This window comes from Peromyscus leucopus, chromosome 2, assembly GCF_004664715.2.
Source record: "Peromyscus leucopus breed LL Stock chromosome 2, UCI_PerLeu_2.1, whole genome shotgun sequence".
Classification (NCBI taxonomy): domain Eukaryota; kingdom Metazoa; phylum Chordata; class Mammalia; order Rodentia; family Cricetidae; genus Peromyscus; species Peromyscus leucopus.
In genome coordinates this window covers 143,116,222-143,137,390 of record NC_051064.1, presented here as the reverse complement: position 1 = coordinate 143,137,390, position 21,169 = coordinate 143,116,222, and the positions used below count along the sequence as shown (strand labels likewise).

Here is a 21,169-nt window from a genome sequence, read left to right as displayed (position 1 = left end):
ACAGAAAGATCCCTGGGCCTCACTGACTGCTTTCCTGGTGAACTCCCGGACAGTGGGTGACCCTGTGTCTTAGTTAGAGTGTCTGTTTCTGTGAAGAGAAACCATGCACAGAAACTCTTGTAAAGAAAAGCATTTAATTGGGGTGGCTTGCCTACAGTTCAGAGGTTCAGTCCATTATCATCATGGCAGGATATGGCAGAGTACAGGCAGACTTGGTGCTGGAGAAGTAGCTGAGAGTCCTACATCTTGCAGGCAACAGGAAGTAGTCTGAGTGCTGGGTGGTATCTTGAGCATATGAGACCTCAAAGCCCTCCTCCACAGTGTGATACACTTCCTCCAACAAGACCACACCTACACCAACAAAACCACACCTCCTAATAATGCCACTCCCTATGTATGAGCTTGTGGGGGCCAATTACATTCAAACTACCACACCCTGTCTCCAAAAAAAAAAAAAAAAAAAAAAAAAAATAGTACAGACCTTCCTTGAAAAATGACAAAATTGTCTTCTGGCTTCCGCATGTACAAAGACAGATAGGCATGCCTGCACAGACATCCACATGATGCACACACATGAACATATACAGAGAGAGAGAGAGAGACGATTGGAAGCTGAAATGTTTGGATCCACTTAACCTGCTGAACACTGGGCAGGCAGTACAGCCCATTGCACAGAGCAGTCCACTTCTCTCAGTGAGTGTGTGACAGACAGCTGCAGCCCAGGGCCGCTGCCAAGCATGAGAGTGGGGATCACATTCTGTATAATGTCTCTAGTCCAGGAAAGATCCAAATGCAAAATGTGACTCCTACTCGACACATAAGTCTGTCAGGCCATCATAAACCGTAAGTCAGGCCACAGACCCTGCTCAACTGTCTAGTGGGTGTGGCCACGGGCCCCTTCTGTGTCTCCAAGCTTCATGTCTCTGTCAAAAGGACAGTGATTGAATTATGAGACTCGCTGACATTTCCAGTACCTCACTGCAGCAGTCACTCCCCTGAGTGTTTCTGTGTGTCCCCTGCTCCTGCTCCCAAGCTATCCAGAACTCAACCGAAGTGTGATTGTAGGCACCAAAGTCTTGGATATTTTTTTCAAAGCGGTATTCTCAATACCCCGATGTGCTGGCTAGTCTTAATTCAACTTGACACACAAACTAGAGTCATGAGAGAGGAAAGAACCCCAATTGCTAAAATGCCTCCGTAAGATCTGGCTGTAAGGCATTTTCTTAATTAGTGATTGATGGGGGAGGACCCAGCCCATTGTGGGTGGCACCATCTCTGGGCTGGTGGTCCTGGCTTCTATAAGAGAGCAGGATGAGCAAGCCATGGGAAGCAAGCTAGTGAGCAGCACCTCTGCATGGCCTCTGCATCAGCTCCTGCCTCCAGGCCCTGCCTTGTTTGAGTTCCTGTCCTGACTTCCTTTAGTAATGAACAGCAATACAGAAGTGTAAGCTGAATAAACCTTTTCCTCCCTAACTTGCTTTTTAGTCATGGTGCTTTGTTTCAGCAACAGAAACCCTAATTAAGGTGCCCACCATTGTTAAAGGGAAGGCCCTCATTCCACCCAGGAAGCACTGTGCAATCAAAATGGTTTTTGTTGTTTCTCAAGTGAACGTGGACTGTATGGAATCAGGTTGGAGAATTTCATGCCCATCAAGGAGGAAGATTGATCAGGCTTGGGCATCTTCTATTCTAAGGACTCTGAAAGTTGGTTCAGCTGGAAGCTCAGAATTCCCTCCTCAGGGATGCTCTGGCAGCCACACAGGATGCAGAGAGTTGACCCTGGGCAGTTCCCCCTCACAGTGCTCTTGGTTTCCCTGAATCCAGTAGTACAAACAGGTCTTTACTGGTGGTGTTTGCTTACCTGTGCACATAGAAGCCAGACATCCCTGGTGCTGTGCTCACTGGGCAGGCCAGTCAGGTTAATGTGTATAGGGCCCCAGGCAATTCATGGAGAGACAGACTAAAAATGGCTAAATGCCCCTTGTCACAGAGAAGCAGGGATGTGGATGGGAGGACTGTGAGGTCTGAAACAGCCTGTCCCTAGCACAAAGAAAGAATATTGGTTCTGTCTGGTTAGCTCACTTCAAACCAAACACCATCCTCACCCCAGAGGGCTTGTGTCTGGATGAGACTGGGTGCTGACCCCCAAGATTCTCCAACCTCCCAACCCACCTGTCACCACACACCCCTCCACAGAGGGAATAAAAACAAACCCTCTGGGCTAAATCACTCTTTTGTTTTTGTTTTTGTTTTTTTGGTTTTTTAGAGACAGGGTTTCTCTGTGTAGCTTTGCGCCTTTCCTGGAGCTCACTTGGTAGCCCAGGCTGGCCTCGAACTCACAGAGATCCACCTGGCTCTGCCTCCCGAGTGCTGGGATTAAAGGCGTACGCCACCAACTTGTGGGGCCTCTGAGCTCAGTTTCTCCATCTGTGAAATGAGGTGTTCTCGGGTTGCCTGGAATACATAGTCATACCTGAACCCCACCCTGGTCGTGCTCGTGCTCACACGCGCGCTCGTGCTCGTTCACACACACACACACACACACACACACACACACACACACACAGAGTCACACACACAGTCTCTCTCACACACACACACACACAGAGTAGGTGCTCAGAGCGCGGCCACGCCCCCACAAAGGCCACGCCCCTCACCTGCTGACCCAGCCCGCTGCGTTGCCATGGAGACGCACGTACACAGGCCGGGCAGGCGCGCGGGGTGCGGGGCCAGGAGGGAGACTCCGCAGAGCGCGGCAGGCCGCCTCGCCCTGGAGCTGTCAAGCCGCTCCCAACCCGCAGGGCTCTTGGAGGAGGACGGAGCTCTAGTTTCCTCCTCCTGACGGGTAAGTGCGATTCCAAGGATGACTGGCAGAGAGCAGTGGTGATGGGGGGAGGCGTGTCCTCGCCCCAAACTCTCCAATCCAGGCTCTAATTTCAGGGCAGCTGCCCAGACACCAACCGTTCCTCCCTAAGTGCAGTCACACCCTGTCCCCAGAGGCATCTTGATGGGGACTAGGATGTCCACCTGGTGCAGCTGGATTAGGAGGAGAACTCTCTGACTTAGGCGGTCATCCATCAGCAGTCACAGAGATCCCCTTGCCTGACCTCACATGCCCAGCTGTAACTCGGAGGAAAGTATACAGCTGGCTCCCAGGCTGAGTAGCCTTCACAGAATGTTCACGCCATAGCCCATTTCTAACCAGTCTCTGACCCCTGTGTGATGGAAGCTGATCGGCTCTTGGCGGGGTATCAAGAGAGACCAAACCACAGTTTAGCAAGTTCAAATGGCTACAGTATTATCAGGCAGGTGAGGGACTGCACAGGGCCGGACTAAGACGTAGAAACAATGTCTTCAGAGGAAGTGGAAGAAATAGTCTGAGCTTCCAAAATCCCATCTAGGATTGACACTGAAGTGGGAAGGGAAAGGTAGAGGCTGCCCTTCCTTGGAGGCATCGTTTTGTCCTCTCATTCAATAAGTATTTACTGAACACCTCGATCTGTGTGGCATGGCAGCTCTGGGCACTGGAGATGGAGTAGTGACCAAAACCGCCAGGATGGCAGAGGGCCCCAGGATTTCACTCTACAAGCAAGCTAACAAGTGAGGGACACTAACAAGTGAGGGAACGCAGGCAGGAGACAGGAGACTCCTAGACCAGAGACCCCCGCCCCTTGCCTTGGATGTCCTGCATCCACTCCGGGTTCCATCATGCAGGTGGGTGTGGTGGTGCATGTCTGGGAACACAGCTCCCAGAAGGTGAAGGCAGAAGAATCAGGAGTTCAAGGTCATCCTTGAATGCCTAGCCTTGATTAGACTCAGTACAGGGTGTTGATGGAGAAGAGACCTGAGTGTCCTCACCATCACAGCTACAGGGGTTTTTTGTTTCTATCCCCATAACTCTGTTTTCCAGAAGGTTCTCACTTGAAAAGAAAATGAGGACTGTTGCTCTTAGAGCTAGTGTTGAGATGTGTCCTGGGCACCTGGATGGAGCGCAGTTAGAATTCAAACAGAAAGATGCATCAATGTTTTAGGAATGTTCAGTGTTTGTTTTTAAACTGTGCAGAACTTACTTTGGAGTGCATTGTGAGATAGAAATACAAATGGATGGGTAGAAATATGAATGGATGGGTAGAAACATGAATGGATGGGTAGAAATATGAATGGATGGGTAGAAATACGAATGGATGGGTAGAAATATGAGTGGATGGGTAGAAATATGAATGGATGGGTAGAAATATGAATGGATGGGTAGGTGCGAAAGAAGGCACAGCAAGCTGAGCATGGTGGTATACACCTGTAATCCTAGTGCCTGGGAGGTAGAGATGGGAAAATGAGTTCAAAGTCAATCTCAGCTATACAGTGAGTTTCAGACCAGCCTGGGCTACCTGGAGAACTTGTCTCCAAACCCCAAACCTAATCGTGATAATAACGTTAATAGCAAACTATTGATTACAGAATCTGGCGAGCTCATAGGAATTTGTACTCCTTTCTTTTCTTCTTTTAATGTGCGTGGGGTTTTGCCTGCAAGTGTGTGTGTGCACTGTGTCCACTCAGTACCCACAAAGGTCTGAAGATGGCATCAGATCCCCTGGAACTGGGGTTATGAATGGCCACGAGCCACCACGCGGATGCTGGGATAATCAAACCTGAGTCCTTTACAACCCTGAGAAGCCAGGGTTCAGCCATCTTTCTGGCTCCATTTGATTTTCTTTCTATGTACTCTAGCCCACCCTCAAACTCACAATCCTCCTGTCTCTGCTTCCATAGTGCTGGGTTACAGACGTGCACCACCACACCCAGCTCGCTGTCTACTTTAAAGATCTCTGTATAGTTGGCATTTCCATAACAAAATGTTGGGGAAAATCTGTGCAGACTCCTGATCACATAGAATCTTGCGTCTTCCTACTGTATCTTTAGAAATCAGTCCTTGGCTCAGCAGGTAAAAGCACTTGCCGAGCCAGCATGAGGACCTGAGTTTGATTCCCATCACCCACCCACAGAGGGAGGGAGCTGACTCCTGCAAGTTGTCCTATGATCTCCATATTTTTACTGAGGTATATGGACACCAGTGCGCGTGCGCGCGCGCACACGCACACACACACACACACACACACACACACACACACTCACTCACACGAGAGGGAGGAGATAGAGACAGAGAGAGGAAGGGAGGGTGTTTTAAAATTAAAAACGAAATCACCCTCTTTCCTAATTCAATATATGGAGAAATTCAGTGATCTACAAAGAAAGTATTAATTGATGCCTGCTTTTTCAGGGGCCAGCCTGGTGGGTTAAACTCAGTGGGAGTGTGTGGGTCTCCGAACTGGAGTTTGAGACGCCCAAATTAGTGTCAATGATAGCAGCCTAGGAGAGAGTAACTCACCCACAGTATCTGCACTAGTGAGTGCTGGGTCATAGCTAATCAACATGAGCAGTAGGTGTCGTGGATAACTAGGTGGGCAGCCATCATCCACGGCATTCAGGTTGTGCTTAGGTTATTTAGAGCTTTGTTTTTTCATTGGGAGCTGAAGAGATGGCTCAGTGGTTAAGAGTTCTTACTGAACTGCTCTTACAGAGAACCCAGGTCCAGTTCCCAGCACGCACATGGCAGATCACAACCACTTGTTTTTGTTTTTTTATATTTGTTTATTTAGTTAATGTATATGAGTGCTCTATCTGCATGTATGCCTGCACACCAGAAGAGGGCACCAGATCTCATTACAGATGGTTGTGAGCCACCCCATGGTTGCTGGGAATTGAACTCAGGACCTCTGGAAGAGCAGCCAGTGCTCTTAACTGCTGAGCCATCTCTCCAGCACCTCCCCCTATTCACAACCACTTGTAACTCCAATCTCAGGGGATCTGGTACCCTCTCCTGACCTCTGCGTGTTTCTGAATGCACTTGGTGAACATTCATACACTTGAGCACACACACACACACACACACACACACACACACACACACACACACATTCACATAAGGTAAAGAAATATATTTTTGAAAATTTTGAGTTTGATTATCAGATTTCAATTCTTCTCTGTTAGTGATCACTATTAGGCGAGATGACCTTCCAAAGGCATGGCCTTGTCAACACCTGGCCACTCCCTGTCTCGACAGACCTTTCCCTCGGGTCACGATGACTCTAGGGAGACCCTATCCATCCCAGTCTGGCTAACATGTTTCCCTAATCAAAGCCTTTCTGATCCCTTCTGCAGGGAAATCAGAGAGAATGAAAGCCTATTTGAAGAGCGCAGAGGGCTTTTTTGTCCTAAATAAAAGCACCACAATCGGCAAGCATACGGATTCGGACCTCGTCTTACAGGTAAGAACACGACCCACCCCTGCCCCATGCTACTCCAGCGCTCTTTAGTGTGGGATGGATGCAAGACTCTCAGCGCCCAACTGGCTACATCCAGTAAGTAGCCACCTAGGTCCTTGAGCCACCAAGAATCCACAATCAGGTGCAGGAATCTTCTGGGTGGGGGAGGGGAGCTGAGTGTCACCTGAAGGTGACAGGCCTTCTGCCTCTTGCTGAACACATCCTCACGGGTCCCAAGTTGTGCCCTGTCCTAAAGCAGCCTTCTGGGTGTGTTTAAGGTGTGCACGAGGCAGGTGCATTGAACTACCCTCCCCTGTCCTGTGCCAGGGGAGGCCTCTATCTTTCCAAAGCCCCCTCACCCAAGGCCTTTCCCTTTTCTTAGCCTGCCTCGGAGGGGACCATGGAGTTCAGGAAGCTCTGAGGTGAAGCCTTGGGCTTAGCCGCAGCCTCCTTTGATCTACTTTATTCTCTGATGGGCTGTGGTTTGGTCCAAAGCCTCCGTTCACTGACAGCCAAGGAAGTGGAAGAAATGAATAATCAAAACAGAGGTTCCGAGTCTCTTTAAATATTCAAGCAGGTTAAAATGTGTGTGGAAGGGCAGAGAGCTAGGGATGGGGCCTCCTACAGCAGGAGAGCAGGGGTACTGCCCCCCAACTCTGTACCACACCTCTTTAATAATCCTTCTTTTGAAACAGGTGAAGAGTCACAGAGGGTTCCAAAGACAGTGGAGGGAGCTTGAGTGTGCACCTCACTCTGTTTCCCCAGTGACACACTTGTGTGACACAACAGGCCAGGACATGGGTCATGGTCCTGGACATATGTGTGGGGGACACACAGGGTGGCCTGTGGAGAGCAGGTGGCCATGGTTTTGTCACGGGTGCAGATTCATATGCAGAAGCCGAGATGCAAAACATCTGCCCCATCATAGATCTAGACCCCACTTCATAGGTACAGCGGCCCCTCCCACCATCCCTGAGCCCTGAAACTAGTCTCCTCTTCTCCATGTTGATAAATCTGTTGTTTGGAGAAAGTTACATCAATAACATCATACGGGGTATGGCCTTTTGAGCTAGGGGTTTGTTTCGGATGTATTTAGATTGCTATCTTGTTTCTTTTTTACTGCTGGGTAGTATTCCGTGGTATGGACATGCAGTTGTTCGTTTAATCATTTGTGTAGAGGACATTGTGATTATCTCTAGTTTGGGGTGGTTTACAGATAACGGCCCATTTCAGTTTGCTGCCCACCGCTGTGATAAACACCATGACCAGAAGCAATGCGAGGAAAGAGTTTATTTTGTTTACAAGTTCTGATCATAACTCACCATTGAGGGATGGCAACTCGGGAACTCAGGACAGGGACTGGAGCCGAGGTCACAGAGGACACGGCTCACTAGCTTGTTCTCTTAAACACCCCCAGGACCACGTGCCTAGGTGATGTTCCTGGCCCCTCCCACATTAACCATTAATTGAGAGAATGCCTCACAGGCTTGTCCAAAGGCCAATCTGATGGAGGCATTTTCTTAATTGAGGCTTCACTTCCGAGATGATTACAGATTGTGCCAAATTTACAAAGTATCTACCCAGCACAGTGCTGTGCACAGTTTGTGAGTGGGCATGAACACCTGAGAATGTGATGGCAGGGTCACAGAGCAGCGTCTGTTTAGTACCTAGAGACACCACCACACTTGTCCAAAGTGGCTGTGCGGTGGCCATCTCCGCCAGCATTGTAGGAGAAGATGGTTCTGCACCCCCCTCCAGCGGTGAGTGCTATTCACGGCTGTTTTATTTTAGGTGTTGAGTACGAGGGACAAGAGCCCCATAAATCTCCATATTTGCCTCATTTCTGATTCTAGAGAGAAGACATTCAGCATCCCGCCATTACATAGCAGGTTAGCTATAGTCTAGCATTTCTGGAAAGTTCGCCTAGTCTTAGAACAAATTCGACCAATTTAAAAGTAGCTCAGCAGCTGGGCAGCGGTGGCGCACGCCTTTAATTCCAGCACTCGGGAGGCAGAGGCAGGCTGATCTCTGAGTTTGAGGCCAGCTTGGTCTACAGAGCGAAATCCAGGACAGGCACCAAAGCTACACAGAGAAACCCTGTCTCAAAAAAGCACACACACACACACACACAAAAAAAAAAAAAAAAGCTCAGCATATTTCCTGTGGTACTTACTCTTCTGGATGCCAGGACAAAATACCTGATGGAAACAACAGAGAATCTTGTGTGAGTGCACAGTATCTGAGAGTTCACTCCATGGTTACTGGCCCTCGTGTGCGGTCAGAACATCAAAGGTGGCAGAGGAACTTCAGACCTCCTGACAGACAGGAAACAGAGTGGGAATACATGAAACACCAGGACAGCTACAAGGACACGTCCCAGTGTGCAGTGATGTGCTTCCTCCAGATTGATCTCACCTCCCACTTCCCACCGCTTCCCAATCATTCCTATTACAAAGGCAGGCACTGAATCAGAGTCCTCAGCATCTCCATGGAAACCACCATTGCAGATACTCCAGAGACGTGCTTCACTAATGCCCAGGGCTAGCTTTCTCTGTCTAGTCAAGTTGATCACCATAATTAACCGCCTGTGGTCGTTTGAATAGGTACAACCCCCATAGACTCATGTGATTGAATGCTTGGCCCATAGAGAGTGGCACCATTAGGAGGTGTGGCCTTGTAGGAGGGAGTGTGACACTGTGAGGCGGGCTTTGAGGTCTCATATGCTCAAGCATGCCCAGTACACAGTTCACTTCCTGTTGCCTGCAATCAAGATGTAGAACTCTCAGCTCCTTGCCAGCACATGTCTGTCTGCATGCTGACATGCTTCCCACCATGATGATAATGGACTGAACCTCCGAACTGTAGCCAGCCCCAATTAAATGTTTTCCTTTATAAGACACTGTGGTCATGGTGTCTCTTCACAGCAATACAAACCCTAACTGAGACACCACCACACCCCCTTTCACATGGTCTCCTATATGACAAGGTCTCCAGGAAAGGGCACAGAGAACAGGTTCAGTGCCCACACTGGGGAAATTAAGAGAAAGAGTCAGTATTTCTTCTTAGCATATTAAGAGAGAGACTTTAAGCAAGGCATGGTGACCCAAGCCTCTAGTCCGAGGCAGAGGCCGTCAGATTTCTGAGTTCAAGACAAGCCTGGTCTACAGAGGGAATTCCAGAACACCCAGGGCTACATAGAGAAACTCTGTCTTGAAAAAACAGAATGAGAGAGAGAGACAGAGACATAGAGAGAGACTTTAGGTCATTTTATTTCCTGTTAGCCAAGGTAAAAACAGGAATCTATTTAATTTTTTCTGTTTTGTTTATTATTTATGTGTGTGTGTGTGTGTGTGTGTGTGAGAGAGAGAGAGAGAGAGAGAGAGAGAGAGAGAGAGAGAGAGAGAGAGAGAGAGAGAGCCATGGGAAGTGGCTTGTGGCAGTCAGAGGACAACGCTGTAGAGGGGGTTCTCTCCTTCCACCTTTACAAGGGTGGCAGGAATTTGACTCATCCACCCAGGCTAGCATGGCAAACACTTTTTTTAAACTATCTTTTTATTTATTCTTTGTGTCTTTCACATCATGCATCCCAATCTCACCCATCTCCTGTCCCCTCACATCCACCCTCTGCCCCTGCAACACACCCCCAATAAAACAAAATAAAATTTAAGATAAAAAAAGAAAAGGGGGGCTGGAGAGATGGCTCAGAGGTTAAGAGCACTGACTGCTCTTCCAGAGGTCCTGAGTTCAATTCCCAGCAACCACATGGTGGCTCACAACCATCTGTAATAAGATCTGGCGCCCTCTTCTGGCTGTCATACATGCTGTATACATAATAAATAAATAAATAAATTCTTTAAAAAAAAAAGAAAAAAGAAAGAAGGAAAGGAAAGGAAGAAAGGGAAAATCTCATTATGGAAGCTGCAGTGTAGAGATCCTGTGGCCCTGGGTCTGCAGGATCTCCCTTCCCCCACCTGTGCCCCAGCAGATCACAGACAGGGTGGACGTTGGGGTGCGCCAACACTTAACTCTGGTTCCGGGCCTGGGTAGTTGCTGGGTTGGTCAACCCGCCAGCTCTCCCCTGTCCTCACCACCAGGACAAGCTCTCCAGCATTGCCCTGGCCAGCAAGGGGCAGGGCCAGTTCTCCAGCTTCCACACCCTTGGGGCCCGCTCTCCCACACCTACCCTCCAGGGCCAGCTCTACTGTGTTCCCCAGTCCAGGTGCAGGGGCCTCTCTCCCGAGTGCTGCAGCTGATGAGGGTCAGGGACAGTTCTCCTGCACTTACGACCTCAGGGCCAGCTCTCCTAATGGCAAGCACTTTTCCCTGCTGGGCCATTTCACCAGCCCCACTGATCTCTCTTTTTGGACCCTACTGTAAGACTAAATAATCATTATGGTTTGAAAAGGCACAGGCAGGCAGAGTTGGACCTGAACCTCTTTCTGTCATTTCCTGACTATGTGGCTTTAAGCATATGTTCCCATCTGTAAACTATGTACCTCTCTGGATTCTGGTGTTGTCTGAATGAGGAGAGGCATCCGAATGCCTGGCATACAATGTTAAGTAAATAACACCGTGATCATCATTATGGTCTCATAAAATGAGGCTAAGAGAAATTCTCAGGAGCGCTGGGGGAGAGGAGGGCACCTATGGAGCCTGAAAGCTGTTTGGAAAAGGGAACTAATGAGAATCATTATTATACGGGCAGCAATTGAGTGGCATTTGATATAAAAATAATTGGCCACCTACTGTCCTTGGCCTCCTTCAAATGGAAGTCAGCAGGGTGGAGCGGCAACTCCGTAGTTAAGAGAGCAGGCTGCTAATAGAGAACCCAGTCCACGTGAGGTTCACAACCGCCTGGAACTCCAGCTCCGGGATCCAACACCCAGCACGCGCACACACACACACGCGCGCGCACACACACACACACACACACACATACACACACACACACACACACACACACACACACATACACACACGTACACGCACATGGACACATACACACACACATACACACACACATACACACACACATACACACACACACACATACACACACACACACAAATAAAAATAAAAATTTCAGAAGTCACCCCACTGGATAAAGTTCAGCTGGTGGGACTCAGTGGGTAAAGGCCTTGCCGCCAAGTCCGGCCACCTGTGTCTGATGCTGGGACCCACATGGTGGAAGGAAAAAAACAGTTCCTGCAAGGTGTCCTCCGACCTCCGCATGTGCACCATGGCATGGGCACACCCCCAAATTAATAAATAAATGTGATCTTAAAAAAATCTTACAATAAATAAATAAATAGTTTTATTTGCTCAGGTCAATTCTAAAGGATGGAGAACCTATTCCCCAAGATTTCTTTTTATTAGTAAACCCAACCTCATATTGGGGGTAGATGCCACTGTATTTTGACATTAAATTTTCTGATGATGAAAGGGAGCTCAGTACTTAAAATCATGGAAAGTAGCCAAGCATGGTGGCATGGGCCTTTACATCGAGCACTTGGGAAGCAGAGGCAGTTAGATTTCTATGAGTTCAAGGCCAGCCAGGTCTGCATGGCAAGTACCAGCCCAGTGAAGGGCTCCCTAGTGAGACTGTCTCAAAAAAAAAACAAACAAAAAAAAAAACACTAAACAAGTGAAGTATAAGAGGCTGATCTCTAGGGTTTGCCTTCCAGACTTTTCTTTGCCCCCTGTGCAGATTTTGGCTCCTTTGTGGCAGCAGGAAGCCCACCTTGGGCAGCCTGGTCTCCAGTTATCAGCACACACTCATTTCACAAATATTTACCTGGCTTGACAGCACCTAGGGCCGAGTCACGTGGTCCTGCAACCTGGAAGCAGATGCAGCCTTGAGTGCCCACAGACGTGCTAATAGTCACATGTCAGCGTCAGGGCTCTAAAGGGAAGGCCGGGAAGGTCAAGGAGGACACAACCACCCACAGGGAGCCAGGGAATTCCACGTGCAAAGGCCCTGAAGCCAGAGGACGTGTGGTGAGCCCACAGTACTGAGAGAAAGGCAGTGGGTCCCATGGGGAGACTGGGGAGGGCTGAGAGGCAGCTGGGACTCCTCGGGTGGCCACTAGGGTTCTGGTCCAGACTGGGAGAGCAAGGGGAGAGAGGCACTGAAAGGCTCCCAGCAAGAGAGGGACCAACTCTCAAATGGCCGCTCTGTCTGCAGTGTGACTCAGACTGCACTCCCTGACTTAACGCAGCTCAGCTCGGTGCTAAACCCTTCTGAGTGGAGAAGTGTGATTTGTACAGTTTAATATTGGAGGTGGTTACTGATGGCTCTCTCTCTCTCTCTCTCTCTCTCTCTCTCTCTCTCTCTCTCTCTCTGTGTGTGTGTGTGTGTGTTGTGTGTGTGTGTGTGTGTGTGTGTGTGTGTGGCTGAGAGGCTGTGTGGCTGTGTGGCTGTGTGGCTGTGAGGCTGTGAGGCTGTGAGGCTGTGTGTGTGTGTGTGGCTGTGTGGCTGTGTGGCTGTGAGGCTGTGTGGCTGTGAGGCTGTGTGTGGCTGTGTGGCTGTGTGACTGTGAGGCTGTGTGGCTGTGTGGCTGTGTGGCTGTGTGGCTGTGAGGCTGTGTGGCTGTGAGGCTGTGAGGCTGTGTAGCTGTGTGGCTGTGTGGCTGTGTGGCTGTGTGGCTGTGTGTGTAGCTGTGTGGCTGTGTGGCTGTGTGGTTGTGTGGCTGTGAGGCTGTGTGGCTGTGTGGTTGTGTGACTGGGTGGCTGGGTGGCTGGGTGACTGGGTGGCTGTGTGGCTGGGTGTGTGTGTGGCTGTGTGTGGCTGTGTAGCTGTGTGGCTGTGTGGCTGTGTGGCTGTGTGGCTGTGTGGCTGTGTGGCTGTGTGGCTGGGTGTGTGTGTGGCTGTGTGGCTGTGTGGCTGTGTGGCTGTGTGACTGTGTGGCTGTGTGTGTGTGTGGCTGTGTGGCTGCCTACCGAGGTGAGATGAGGGTGCAGGAGCCCTCAGAGCTGAGTTGCAGCAGGTTGTGAGCTCCCTGATGTGGAATTTCACATCTCTGGAAAGTGAATTTCAGAACTCTCTGAAAGAAGCAGCCAACACCCTTAATCAATGGGCCATCTCTTCAGCCCCAACTTTAATTTTGAGACAGTTTTTCACTGAATCTGGAGCTTTAGGACTAGGTTCCTGGGACCCACCTGTCTTCACCTCCCACATAACCCCATGGCTAGAGGGCTACAGATGCCCCCGCCATGCCTGGCATTTACAGTGGGAATCAAAAGCCAGGTTCTCATGTTTACATCGTAAGCAGGGTACCCGCTGGGCCATCTCCCCAACACCTCCTTCTTAGTTTACGAGATGAGGCGGGCTATGTTGCCCAGGCTGGCCATAAACTCCTGGACTCAAGCGATCCTCCTGCCTCCGTCACACACATAACTTCCATGACAGGTGCACACCGCTGCACCTGGTGAACATGACTGTTATTCAGGCTCTGCCGAGAAATGGCTTTGGTTCTTTTTGAATGAAGAAATGTCCCCATCCAGTGGCCGACGAACTTCCCACATGCTCACGAGCTTGCTTATTAAATGCAGGCTCCTAACTTTCAGATTCCTCCGCTCACTGCATCCCGGCTAGCCTCTTCTATTCCAGCAGCAGCCTCTCCTCCACCTCCCTTATTCCTGTGACTGATCTCATGGTCACCTTGGTAGACCTTATCTAGAATCCCTTAGGAAGCAAACCTTTTGAAGGTGAGTCTAAGAATCTGCTCCCATAGAGGAGGAACTGGGGGGGGATCCCTGGTGCTCCCTGCCTGGCCAGCCAAGCCAGACTGGCAAGTTCCAGGCCAGTGAGAGGCCCTGTGCCATAAAATAAGGTAAACAGCACACACACAATGCCACCCTATGGAATAAAAACTACTATTATTGTTATTATCATCTTTCATACCGAAGTGTGTAAATGGGTCTTAGAAAGGCCCAAACCACACAGTCAGTCAGGAGTGGTTTCAGACGTGAGACTGACTCTATGCTTTCCCGTGTGGCTTGGGGAACACCTAAAAATCCTGGGGGCTCACAGAGACAATAGGGCAGCCACCTAAAGCAGTGGAATCCTCAATGAGAGCTAACAGTTAAACAGGGGAGCTGAGAGGCTCGAGTGACCCTCCTTTGAGGCAACACGTTGGGCTGGCGCCCCCTGCTGGGGAACTAGGGTAACAGCATGTTTTCGCTAGGAGTGCCTTGAGGCTGTACTACTAGGGTAACCATTGAGTCCTACCTAGGGTACAAAGGACAGGTTCTCAGAGTAAACAAAACCTGGAAGCCTGTCAGAGTGGAGCTAGAAAGGCCATCTGGTAGCTAGTGTGAGGATCTGGATTCGGTGACCAACGTTCTGGCTTGGCAAGTGTGGTGGTTTGAAAGAAAATGGCCCCCAAAGGGAGTGGCACTAATTGGAGGCGTGGCCTTGTTGGAGTAGGCGTGGTCTTGTTGAAGGAAGTGTGTCACTGTGGAGGCAGGCTTTGAGGGCTCCTGTATGCTCAAGCCACATCCACTGTCGCAGACCGCTTCCCGTAAGCCAAGATGTAGGATACTCGGCTACTTCTCCAGCACCCTGTCTGCCTGCACACCCCCTGTCCCATCATGATGGTAATGAACTAAACCTCTAGAAATGTAAGCCACCCCGATTAAATGATTTTCCTTCATAAGAGTTGCCACGGTCATGGTGTCTCTTCACAGCAGTAGAAACCCTAAGACAGCAAGCCAAGGCCTGGAGAGCCTTGGTACAGTGAACGAGCAAGGCTTAACATCTGGTACAGAACATAACTGGAAGATGGAGCCTCCCCACAAAGGGCTTCGCAGCTTGGCATTTGAGAGAGACTCTTCAGCAGGCAGAATGAATGGGAAACTGGCTGATGGGTTTTGGTGATGAAGTAGATGTGTCGGCTCTGCCCCAGTAGGGTACAGGATGCAGGCAAGCTCTGCGTCTCCTTCAGTTACCAGTTCTGGGCATGTGCAGTGGGGGACCTGTGTGGTGGCTGTGTCACGAGACCACATTGCTGGGAAGTGGTGGGGACCGCCACTGGCAGCTAAGTTAGAATAGAACATTTCACTCGTTATGTTAACTTTCTGTTTCCAACAATGTATTTATTATCTCACAGCTTTCGGGTCAGAAATTTGGGTGGATTCAGTCTCTGTTCTGGGTCACTCAAAGCCAAAATCAAAATGTCAACAGACCCAGGGTCCTCCCTGACGTCTGGAGATGTCGTGCCTCCCAGCCCATTCAGGCTTTTGGAAGAATTCAGTTCCTTGCAGTTACTGAGATGAGACCCTCTTTTCCTTGCTGGCTCTCAGTTGGAGGACATACTCAGGTTCTGGAAGCTTCCCACATTCCATGGTTTCTGGCCCCCTTTCATCTTTAAAACCAGCAACAGAGGCTGGTTGCCTGTGATTCCTCTTCAGACCGCTCTCTAGATCCAGCTACTGAAAGGCTGGTCTGATTTCAGTGTGTGTGTGTGTGTGTGTGTGTGTGTGTGTGTGTGCGTGCGTGCGCGCGCGCACGCGTGCGCACACACTCACACTCAAGTGGGTGAATTTCAGTGTGTGTGCACGTGTATGCACACATACATGTGTGTGTGGAGATCAGATGACAACTTTAGGCATTATTGTTCAGGTACACACACACACACACATACACACACTTTTTTTTTTTTTTAATAATGTTTCTCAGTGGCCCAAAGCTCACCAAGTAGGCTAAGCTGGCTGGCCAGTGAGATCCGCAGCTAGGATTTCAAGCATGAGCAACCATGCCTGTCGTTTTACATGGGGATAATCTCATGCTTACAAGGCAAGCAAGCACGTCACCTAAGAGCTATCTCCTCTGCTCTTGAAAGTACCCCACCCCCCAACTCCTGTGACTCAGTCCCACTTGGGTAAACCAGGACTGTCCACAGATAAATAGTGCATCATGTGTACGTACCACACTTTGCCACAGAGCAGAGGGTAGTAACAGATCCGTGAATCCCCTCTGCTCTGAAAATGTCGGTGTGGCTGGAACCATGTTCTGACTGACCCTGGTTGTCAACTTCACATACCCAGAAAGAGGAACCTCTAATGAAGAATGGCCCCCATCAGATCGGCCTGTGGACATGTCTGTGAAGCATTTTCTTGAGTGCTAGTTGATGCGGGAGAGCTCAGCCCTCTCTGGGTGGCATCAACCCTGGGCAGATAGGCCTGGATCGTTTAACAAGGATATTCGAACCTGAGCCTGGGAGCAAGCCAGTGAACAGCACCATGGCTTCTGATTCAGTTCCTGCCTCCAGGTTCCTGCCCTGACTTCTGTCAGTGATGAACTGGAACTGTGAGCCAAGTAAACCTTTCTTCCTCCAAGTTGTTTTTGGTCAGGGTTCATCTCAGCAACATAGAAGCAAACTAGGGAAGGGCCTGAGCTTAGATTCTCAGCTCCTACATGAAAAGCCAGGTTGTCTGGAAGCCCAGGACTCAGGATGTGTAGATGGGAGGAGCCATGAGGTGGCTGCCAGTCAGTCTGTCCAACGCAATGATACAGTGAGAGACGCTGTCTGGAAAGTTAAAGCAAGGCGTGGTGAGGATACCTGCCGTGTGACACTGTTCCTGGGGAGACTTGAACAAGTGTCTACGCACCTCAGACAGGGAACTAACGACAGACCAAAATACAGACACCACCAAAGTTCAACTTGGTGAACCAGTGAGTTTTATTGGGGTCACTTACAGGAATATGGGTGAGGGGTCACTACAGAAGCAGAAATGACTCAAAGACAGCTGTATCACCAAGGCCCACCCCAGCATGGGTGATGGCTCACAAAAGCTGGGAACCTGGAGCACTCTGCACAGCCTGCAGGTAGTTTAACAGGTTGCAATGTCCTTTCTGGATACCCTTTCTGGGTATCTCTGCTTCTTCCGGGAAGCTCAACTTGTCTGTCTGTACTCGGCAAGCCTTACTGCTTACATAAGCTTGGGGAGGGAGGGACCTAGTGCATCTGCTCAGTTCCTGGAACTTCCTGAATGATGCCTTTGAGTTGTTGACTTCCCCAACTTAAAGAGCTTCCCAGCAGGATGGACTGTTTCACCGCTCCTTAGAACAGTGGTTCTCAACCTGTGGGTCACAGCCTCTTTGGGCATGGGTGTGTCAAATGACCCTTTCACATAAGACCATCAGAAAACACAGATATTTGCATTCCAATTCATAACAGTAGCAAATACAGTTATGAAGTAGCAACAAGAACAGTTTTATGGTTGGGGGTCCCCACAACATGAGGAACTGTATTAGAGGGTCACAGCATTAGGAAGGTTGAAAACCACCCCCTTAGATGAACATTCTGTTGTTTTAACATCTGTGTCTTAAGTACCTTCCCTCCAGGAAGTTTTACCTTGGTGTAAGCTACAGCACAACACCACCCAGTGTTGATCTCAGCCTCCACACGCACGTGCACAACTGTACATACATGCACGCATACGTACACACGCATGCACACACAGATGAGGACTGATGAGGACCCAGCAAGGAGGCTCCATGTCATCCCCTTCTGGCTACCCATGAGCAGCAAGTATCAAGAATGTTGCGATTTTTATTTCCCTGGCCCTGACTGTTTTTCTCTCTCTCAGTCCTCAGACATCGACAACCACCATGCGCTCATCGAATTCAACGAGGCCGAGGGCAGCTTTGTCCTTCAGGACTTTAACTCCCGCAACGGCACATTTGTCAACGAATGCCACATCCAGAACGTGGCGGTGAAGCTGATCCCTGGGGACATTCTGCGGTTTGGCTCCATGGGGCTGACCTACGAGCTGGTCATTGAGAGCCCGCCCCAGGTGAGCCCACCCTCTGCGTGGGAGGGGGGGGGAGGCGGCGCTGGGCTGGCGCATGCGTGCAGTCCTGGTCTCAGGTACAGTCACGGGGAGCACTCTGCAACCCCACGCCAACCACAGGTAGCATAGCAACGAGACTCCACCCAGGCCCAGTTCTGGTACCTTTTGGGGGGGGTGTCAGCGCCTCCTGGTGGGCACTTCCTTGAATTACATGAGCTGTTCAGGAGAGGCTGGAAGCAGCTGGGTGGTTTTGAGAACACCGAGATGGGCGCCTCCCTTCCAGGCTGCTCAGCTCCGCCGCTTCTCTCTGACCCAACAACACGAATCCTCCATAGGACAGAGTCTTTTCTGTGGTACCTGATACTGAGAGGGTATATCTATAAACTATAAATCCATGTCGAAGAAGGTGATGGACATGTGCCAGGTGTTGTTTTGGCCAGATCAGAAATGGGTCTGAGGTCACATCCTAAATTATAATCTTTTTTCAAGTGAAAGAGAACTCAAAACTCACGCAGCCACCGTCCTCAGGGAGCTGTCAGTTATCGGGCTTGGCCGCAAGCACCTTTACCCACTGAGCCATCTACCCTGTCCGCCACTGTTGTCTAAAAACCACGCTCCAGTATGGTGAATTTGATCTACAATGAACTACATGTGCTTTGAGGGTGGGATTGGTGGTTTTGATGTGTGAGTACTCCTGTAAAATTATGGCTACAACCACAACAGGCAGTGAACGTCACCACCCCGACCTCCTCATGGTGTGGAGGTCATTTGCCTGACAGCTGCCATCAGCAGCTCCAGCCAGGTGTGGGTTACTCAATATGAACTTCACCTAGCTGTTGTGTGGACTCAACAGAATCAAGTAAATGCTGAGTCAGCCTTCACACAGTCCTCTTTCTAAATGCTTCCTTCCCACGTCCCCGTGCGAAGCCTGTGACGTTCCTGACTCCTTTGATTGTCCGTTTTGATTTTTTCTAAAATTGTGGTAAAATACATTTGACATGGAATTTACCATCTTAGCCACATTCATGGGAGTAAGCCTGCTTGCTTTATGTCAACTCTCTCTGTTTTGTGTCCAATCATAGAACCAGCTTGCGGAACTGAAACTCCATGCCTCTTACACACTAACGCCCCCTCCCCCATGCGCACACCCCCAGTCACTCAGACCATCATTATGCCTCTGACTCTGTAAAAAGCAACTGCCTGGTGTGTGTTAGTTACTTGTCTTGTTGTCATAAGACACAAGCAGGTATTTTGGCTCACGGGTCAAGGCTACACAGTCCATGAGGGTGACAGGAGTGTAGGCAGCTCTGCACATGGCACCCACGGTCAGGAAGCAGAAAGAGGTGAATGCTGGTGCTCAGCTCGATTTCTACTTTTTACACAGTCCATGGGATGGTGCCGGCCACATTCAGTGTGTGTCTTCCCACCTCACTTAAGTACTCTAGACAACGCCTCACAGACTAGAGGTGTGTCTCCTAGTGTAAGCAGAGATTTAACCACACGGAGACTTAACATTAATTATAAATGCTCGGCTGACAGCTTAGGCTTGTTACTAACTGGCTCTCACAACTTAAATTAACCCATAGTTCTTATCTATGCCCTGCCACGTGGCGGTACCTTCTTTTCAGCACGGCTTGTTCATCTTGCCTCTCTCTGCTTCTCCTAGCCAACTCTGCCTCTTCTACCCCACCCTCTCTTTTTGTTCACAAATCCCACTTAACCTTTTCCTGCCTGGCTGTTGGCCAGTCAGCTCTTTACAATGAGAGTAATACATATTCACAGTGTACAGAAGGATTGTTCCACAGCATCCTAGGTTCTCTTTCACAGGATGAATGACGGGCCAGGTAGCTCGGCTACTTTCAGTGAATTCACTTTCTGTTTGTCCGATGACCCGGGCCTGTGGGCTACAAAAATAAACAAACAGAAAGGACCGAGGGATATGGTGAGAGCATCTCATGACTCTCATCTGACATTTGAGGGACCTTCTGTTTGTTGTGTCTTACATTTGATGCCCAGGCTGACCTTGAACTCATTATGTAGCCAAGGATGTCTTTCAACTTCTGATCCTCTTTCCTCTACTTGTCAAGTGCTGGGGTTACAGGTGTGCACCACCACACGTGGTTTATGTGGTGCTAGGGACGCAACCCAGGGCTGACTTCATGCTAGAGAAGCGCTCCACTAACTGAACCACACCCCCAGCCCGTAGTTAACCTTCTGGGCTTCTGTTTCTAATTTCTGCCAAGCAGATCCATGTGAGTCATGGGCTCTTTTTTCTCCTTTTGGATTTCTGTAGATGCATAAGCCCCCCCCACAATGCTGGTATAGATAAGGCCTACAAGGACTCAGCTTTCCCAGCTTTCTGCCCCCCCATGTGCATGCGTGCGTGCAGCGTGCGTGCGTGCGTGCGTGCGTGCGTGTGTGTGTGTGTGTGTGTGTGTGTGTGTGTGTGTACACCATGGTAGAGGTCAGAGGACAACTTCAGGTGTTGCTTCTCACCTTCCACTTGCTTGAGACAGGACCTCTTCTACATCACTGTGTACACCAGGCTAGCTGGCCCATGGACTTCGGGAAATCCTGTTTCCGCACCCTGTCTCACTCACCTTTGGAGTGCTGGGATTACAGATGCACACTACCACATCGGGCTTCACACGGGTTCTGGGGACATGAACCGGGCTCCTCAAGCTTACGTGCAGCAAACACATTACCCACCAAGCCCCCAGGTTTCCTCTCAGTCATGGCCAGATCTCCCGGGCTCTGTCTAGGAGGACTTGGCCAGAACCCGGTGCGCTCTAGTGATGTGAGAGCTCAAGCCACAGCCCTCACCACATCCCTACCACGTCCCCCTCCCCACTCCCCCCAAACCTGCAGGAGCCTGTGCTGCCAGGGCTGACACGGCACGGCACGGGATGGAGAGGGACGCCTCTATGATGGAAGCAAACACCCTCGAGTCACAGGCTTCCTCCTCTGCCGCGGCTTCTGCCCAGAGCGCTGCTACAGTCCCGGCAACCCTGGTCGTTCTCTTCCTTCCTTGGTTGATAATGACAGTGGTGCCG

At 50.0% G+C, this 21,169-nt stretch overlaps 1 protein-coding gene across 1 annotated transcript in view; it reads left to right on the top strand.

The window, feature by feature from the left end:
* Positions 1–2,709: 2,709 nt before the first annotated feature.
* Positions 2,710–21,169, top strand: part of Fhad1 (forkhead associated phosphopeptide binding domain 1) — a 124,136-nt gene continuing 105,676 nt past the window's right edge. Inside the window, 3 exon segments of the mRNA XM_028880667.2 lie at positions 2,710–2,845; positions 6,217–6,323; positions 17,913–18,119. Of these exon segments, the coding sequence (XP_028736500.1) occupies positions 6,231–6,323; positions 17,913–18,119 (300 nt within the window). The 5' untranslated portion in view covers positions 2,710–2,845; positions 6,217–6,230.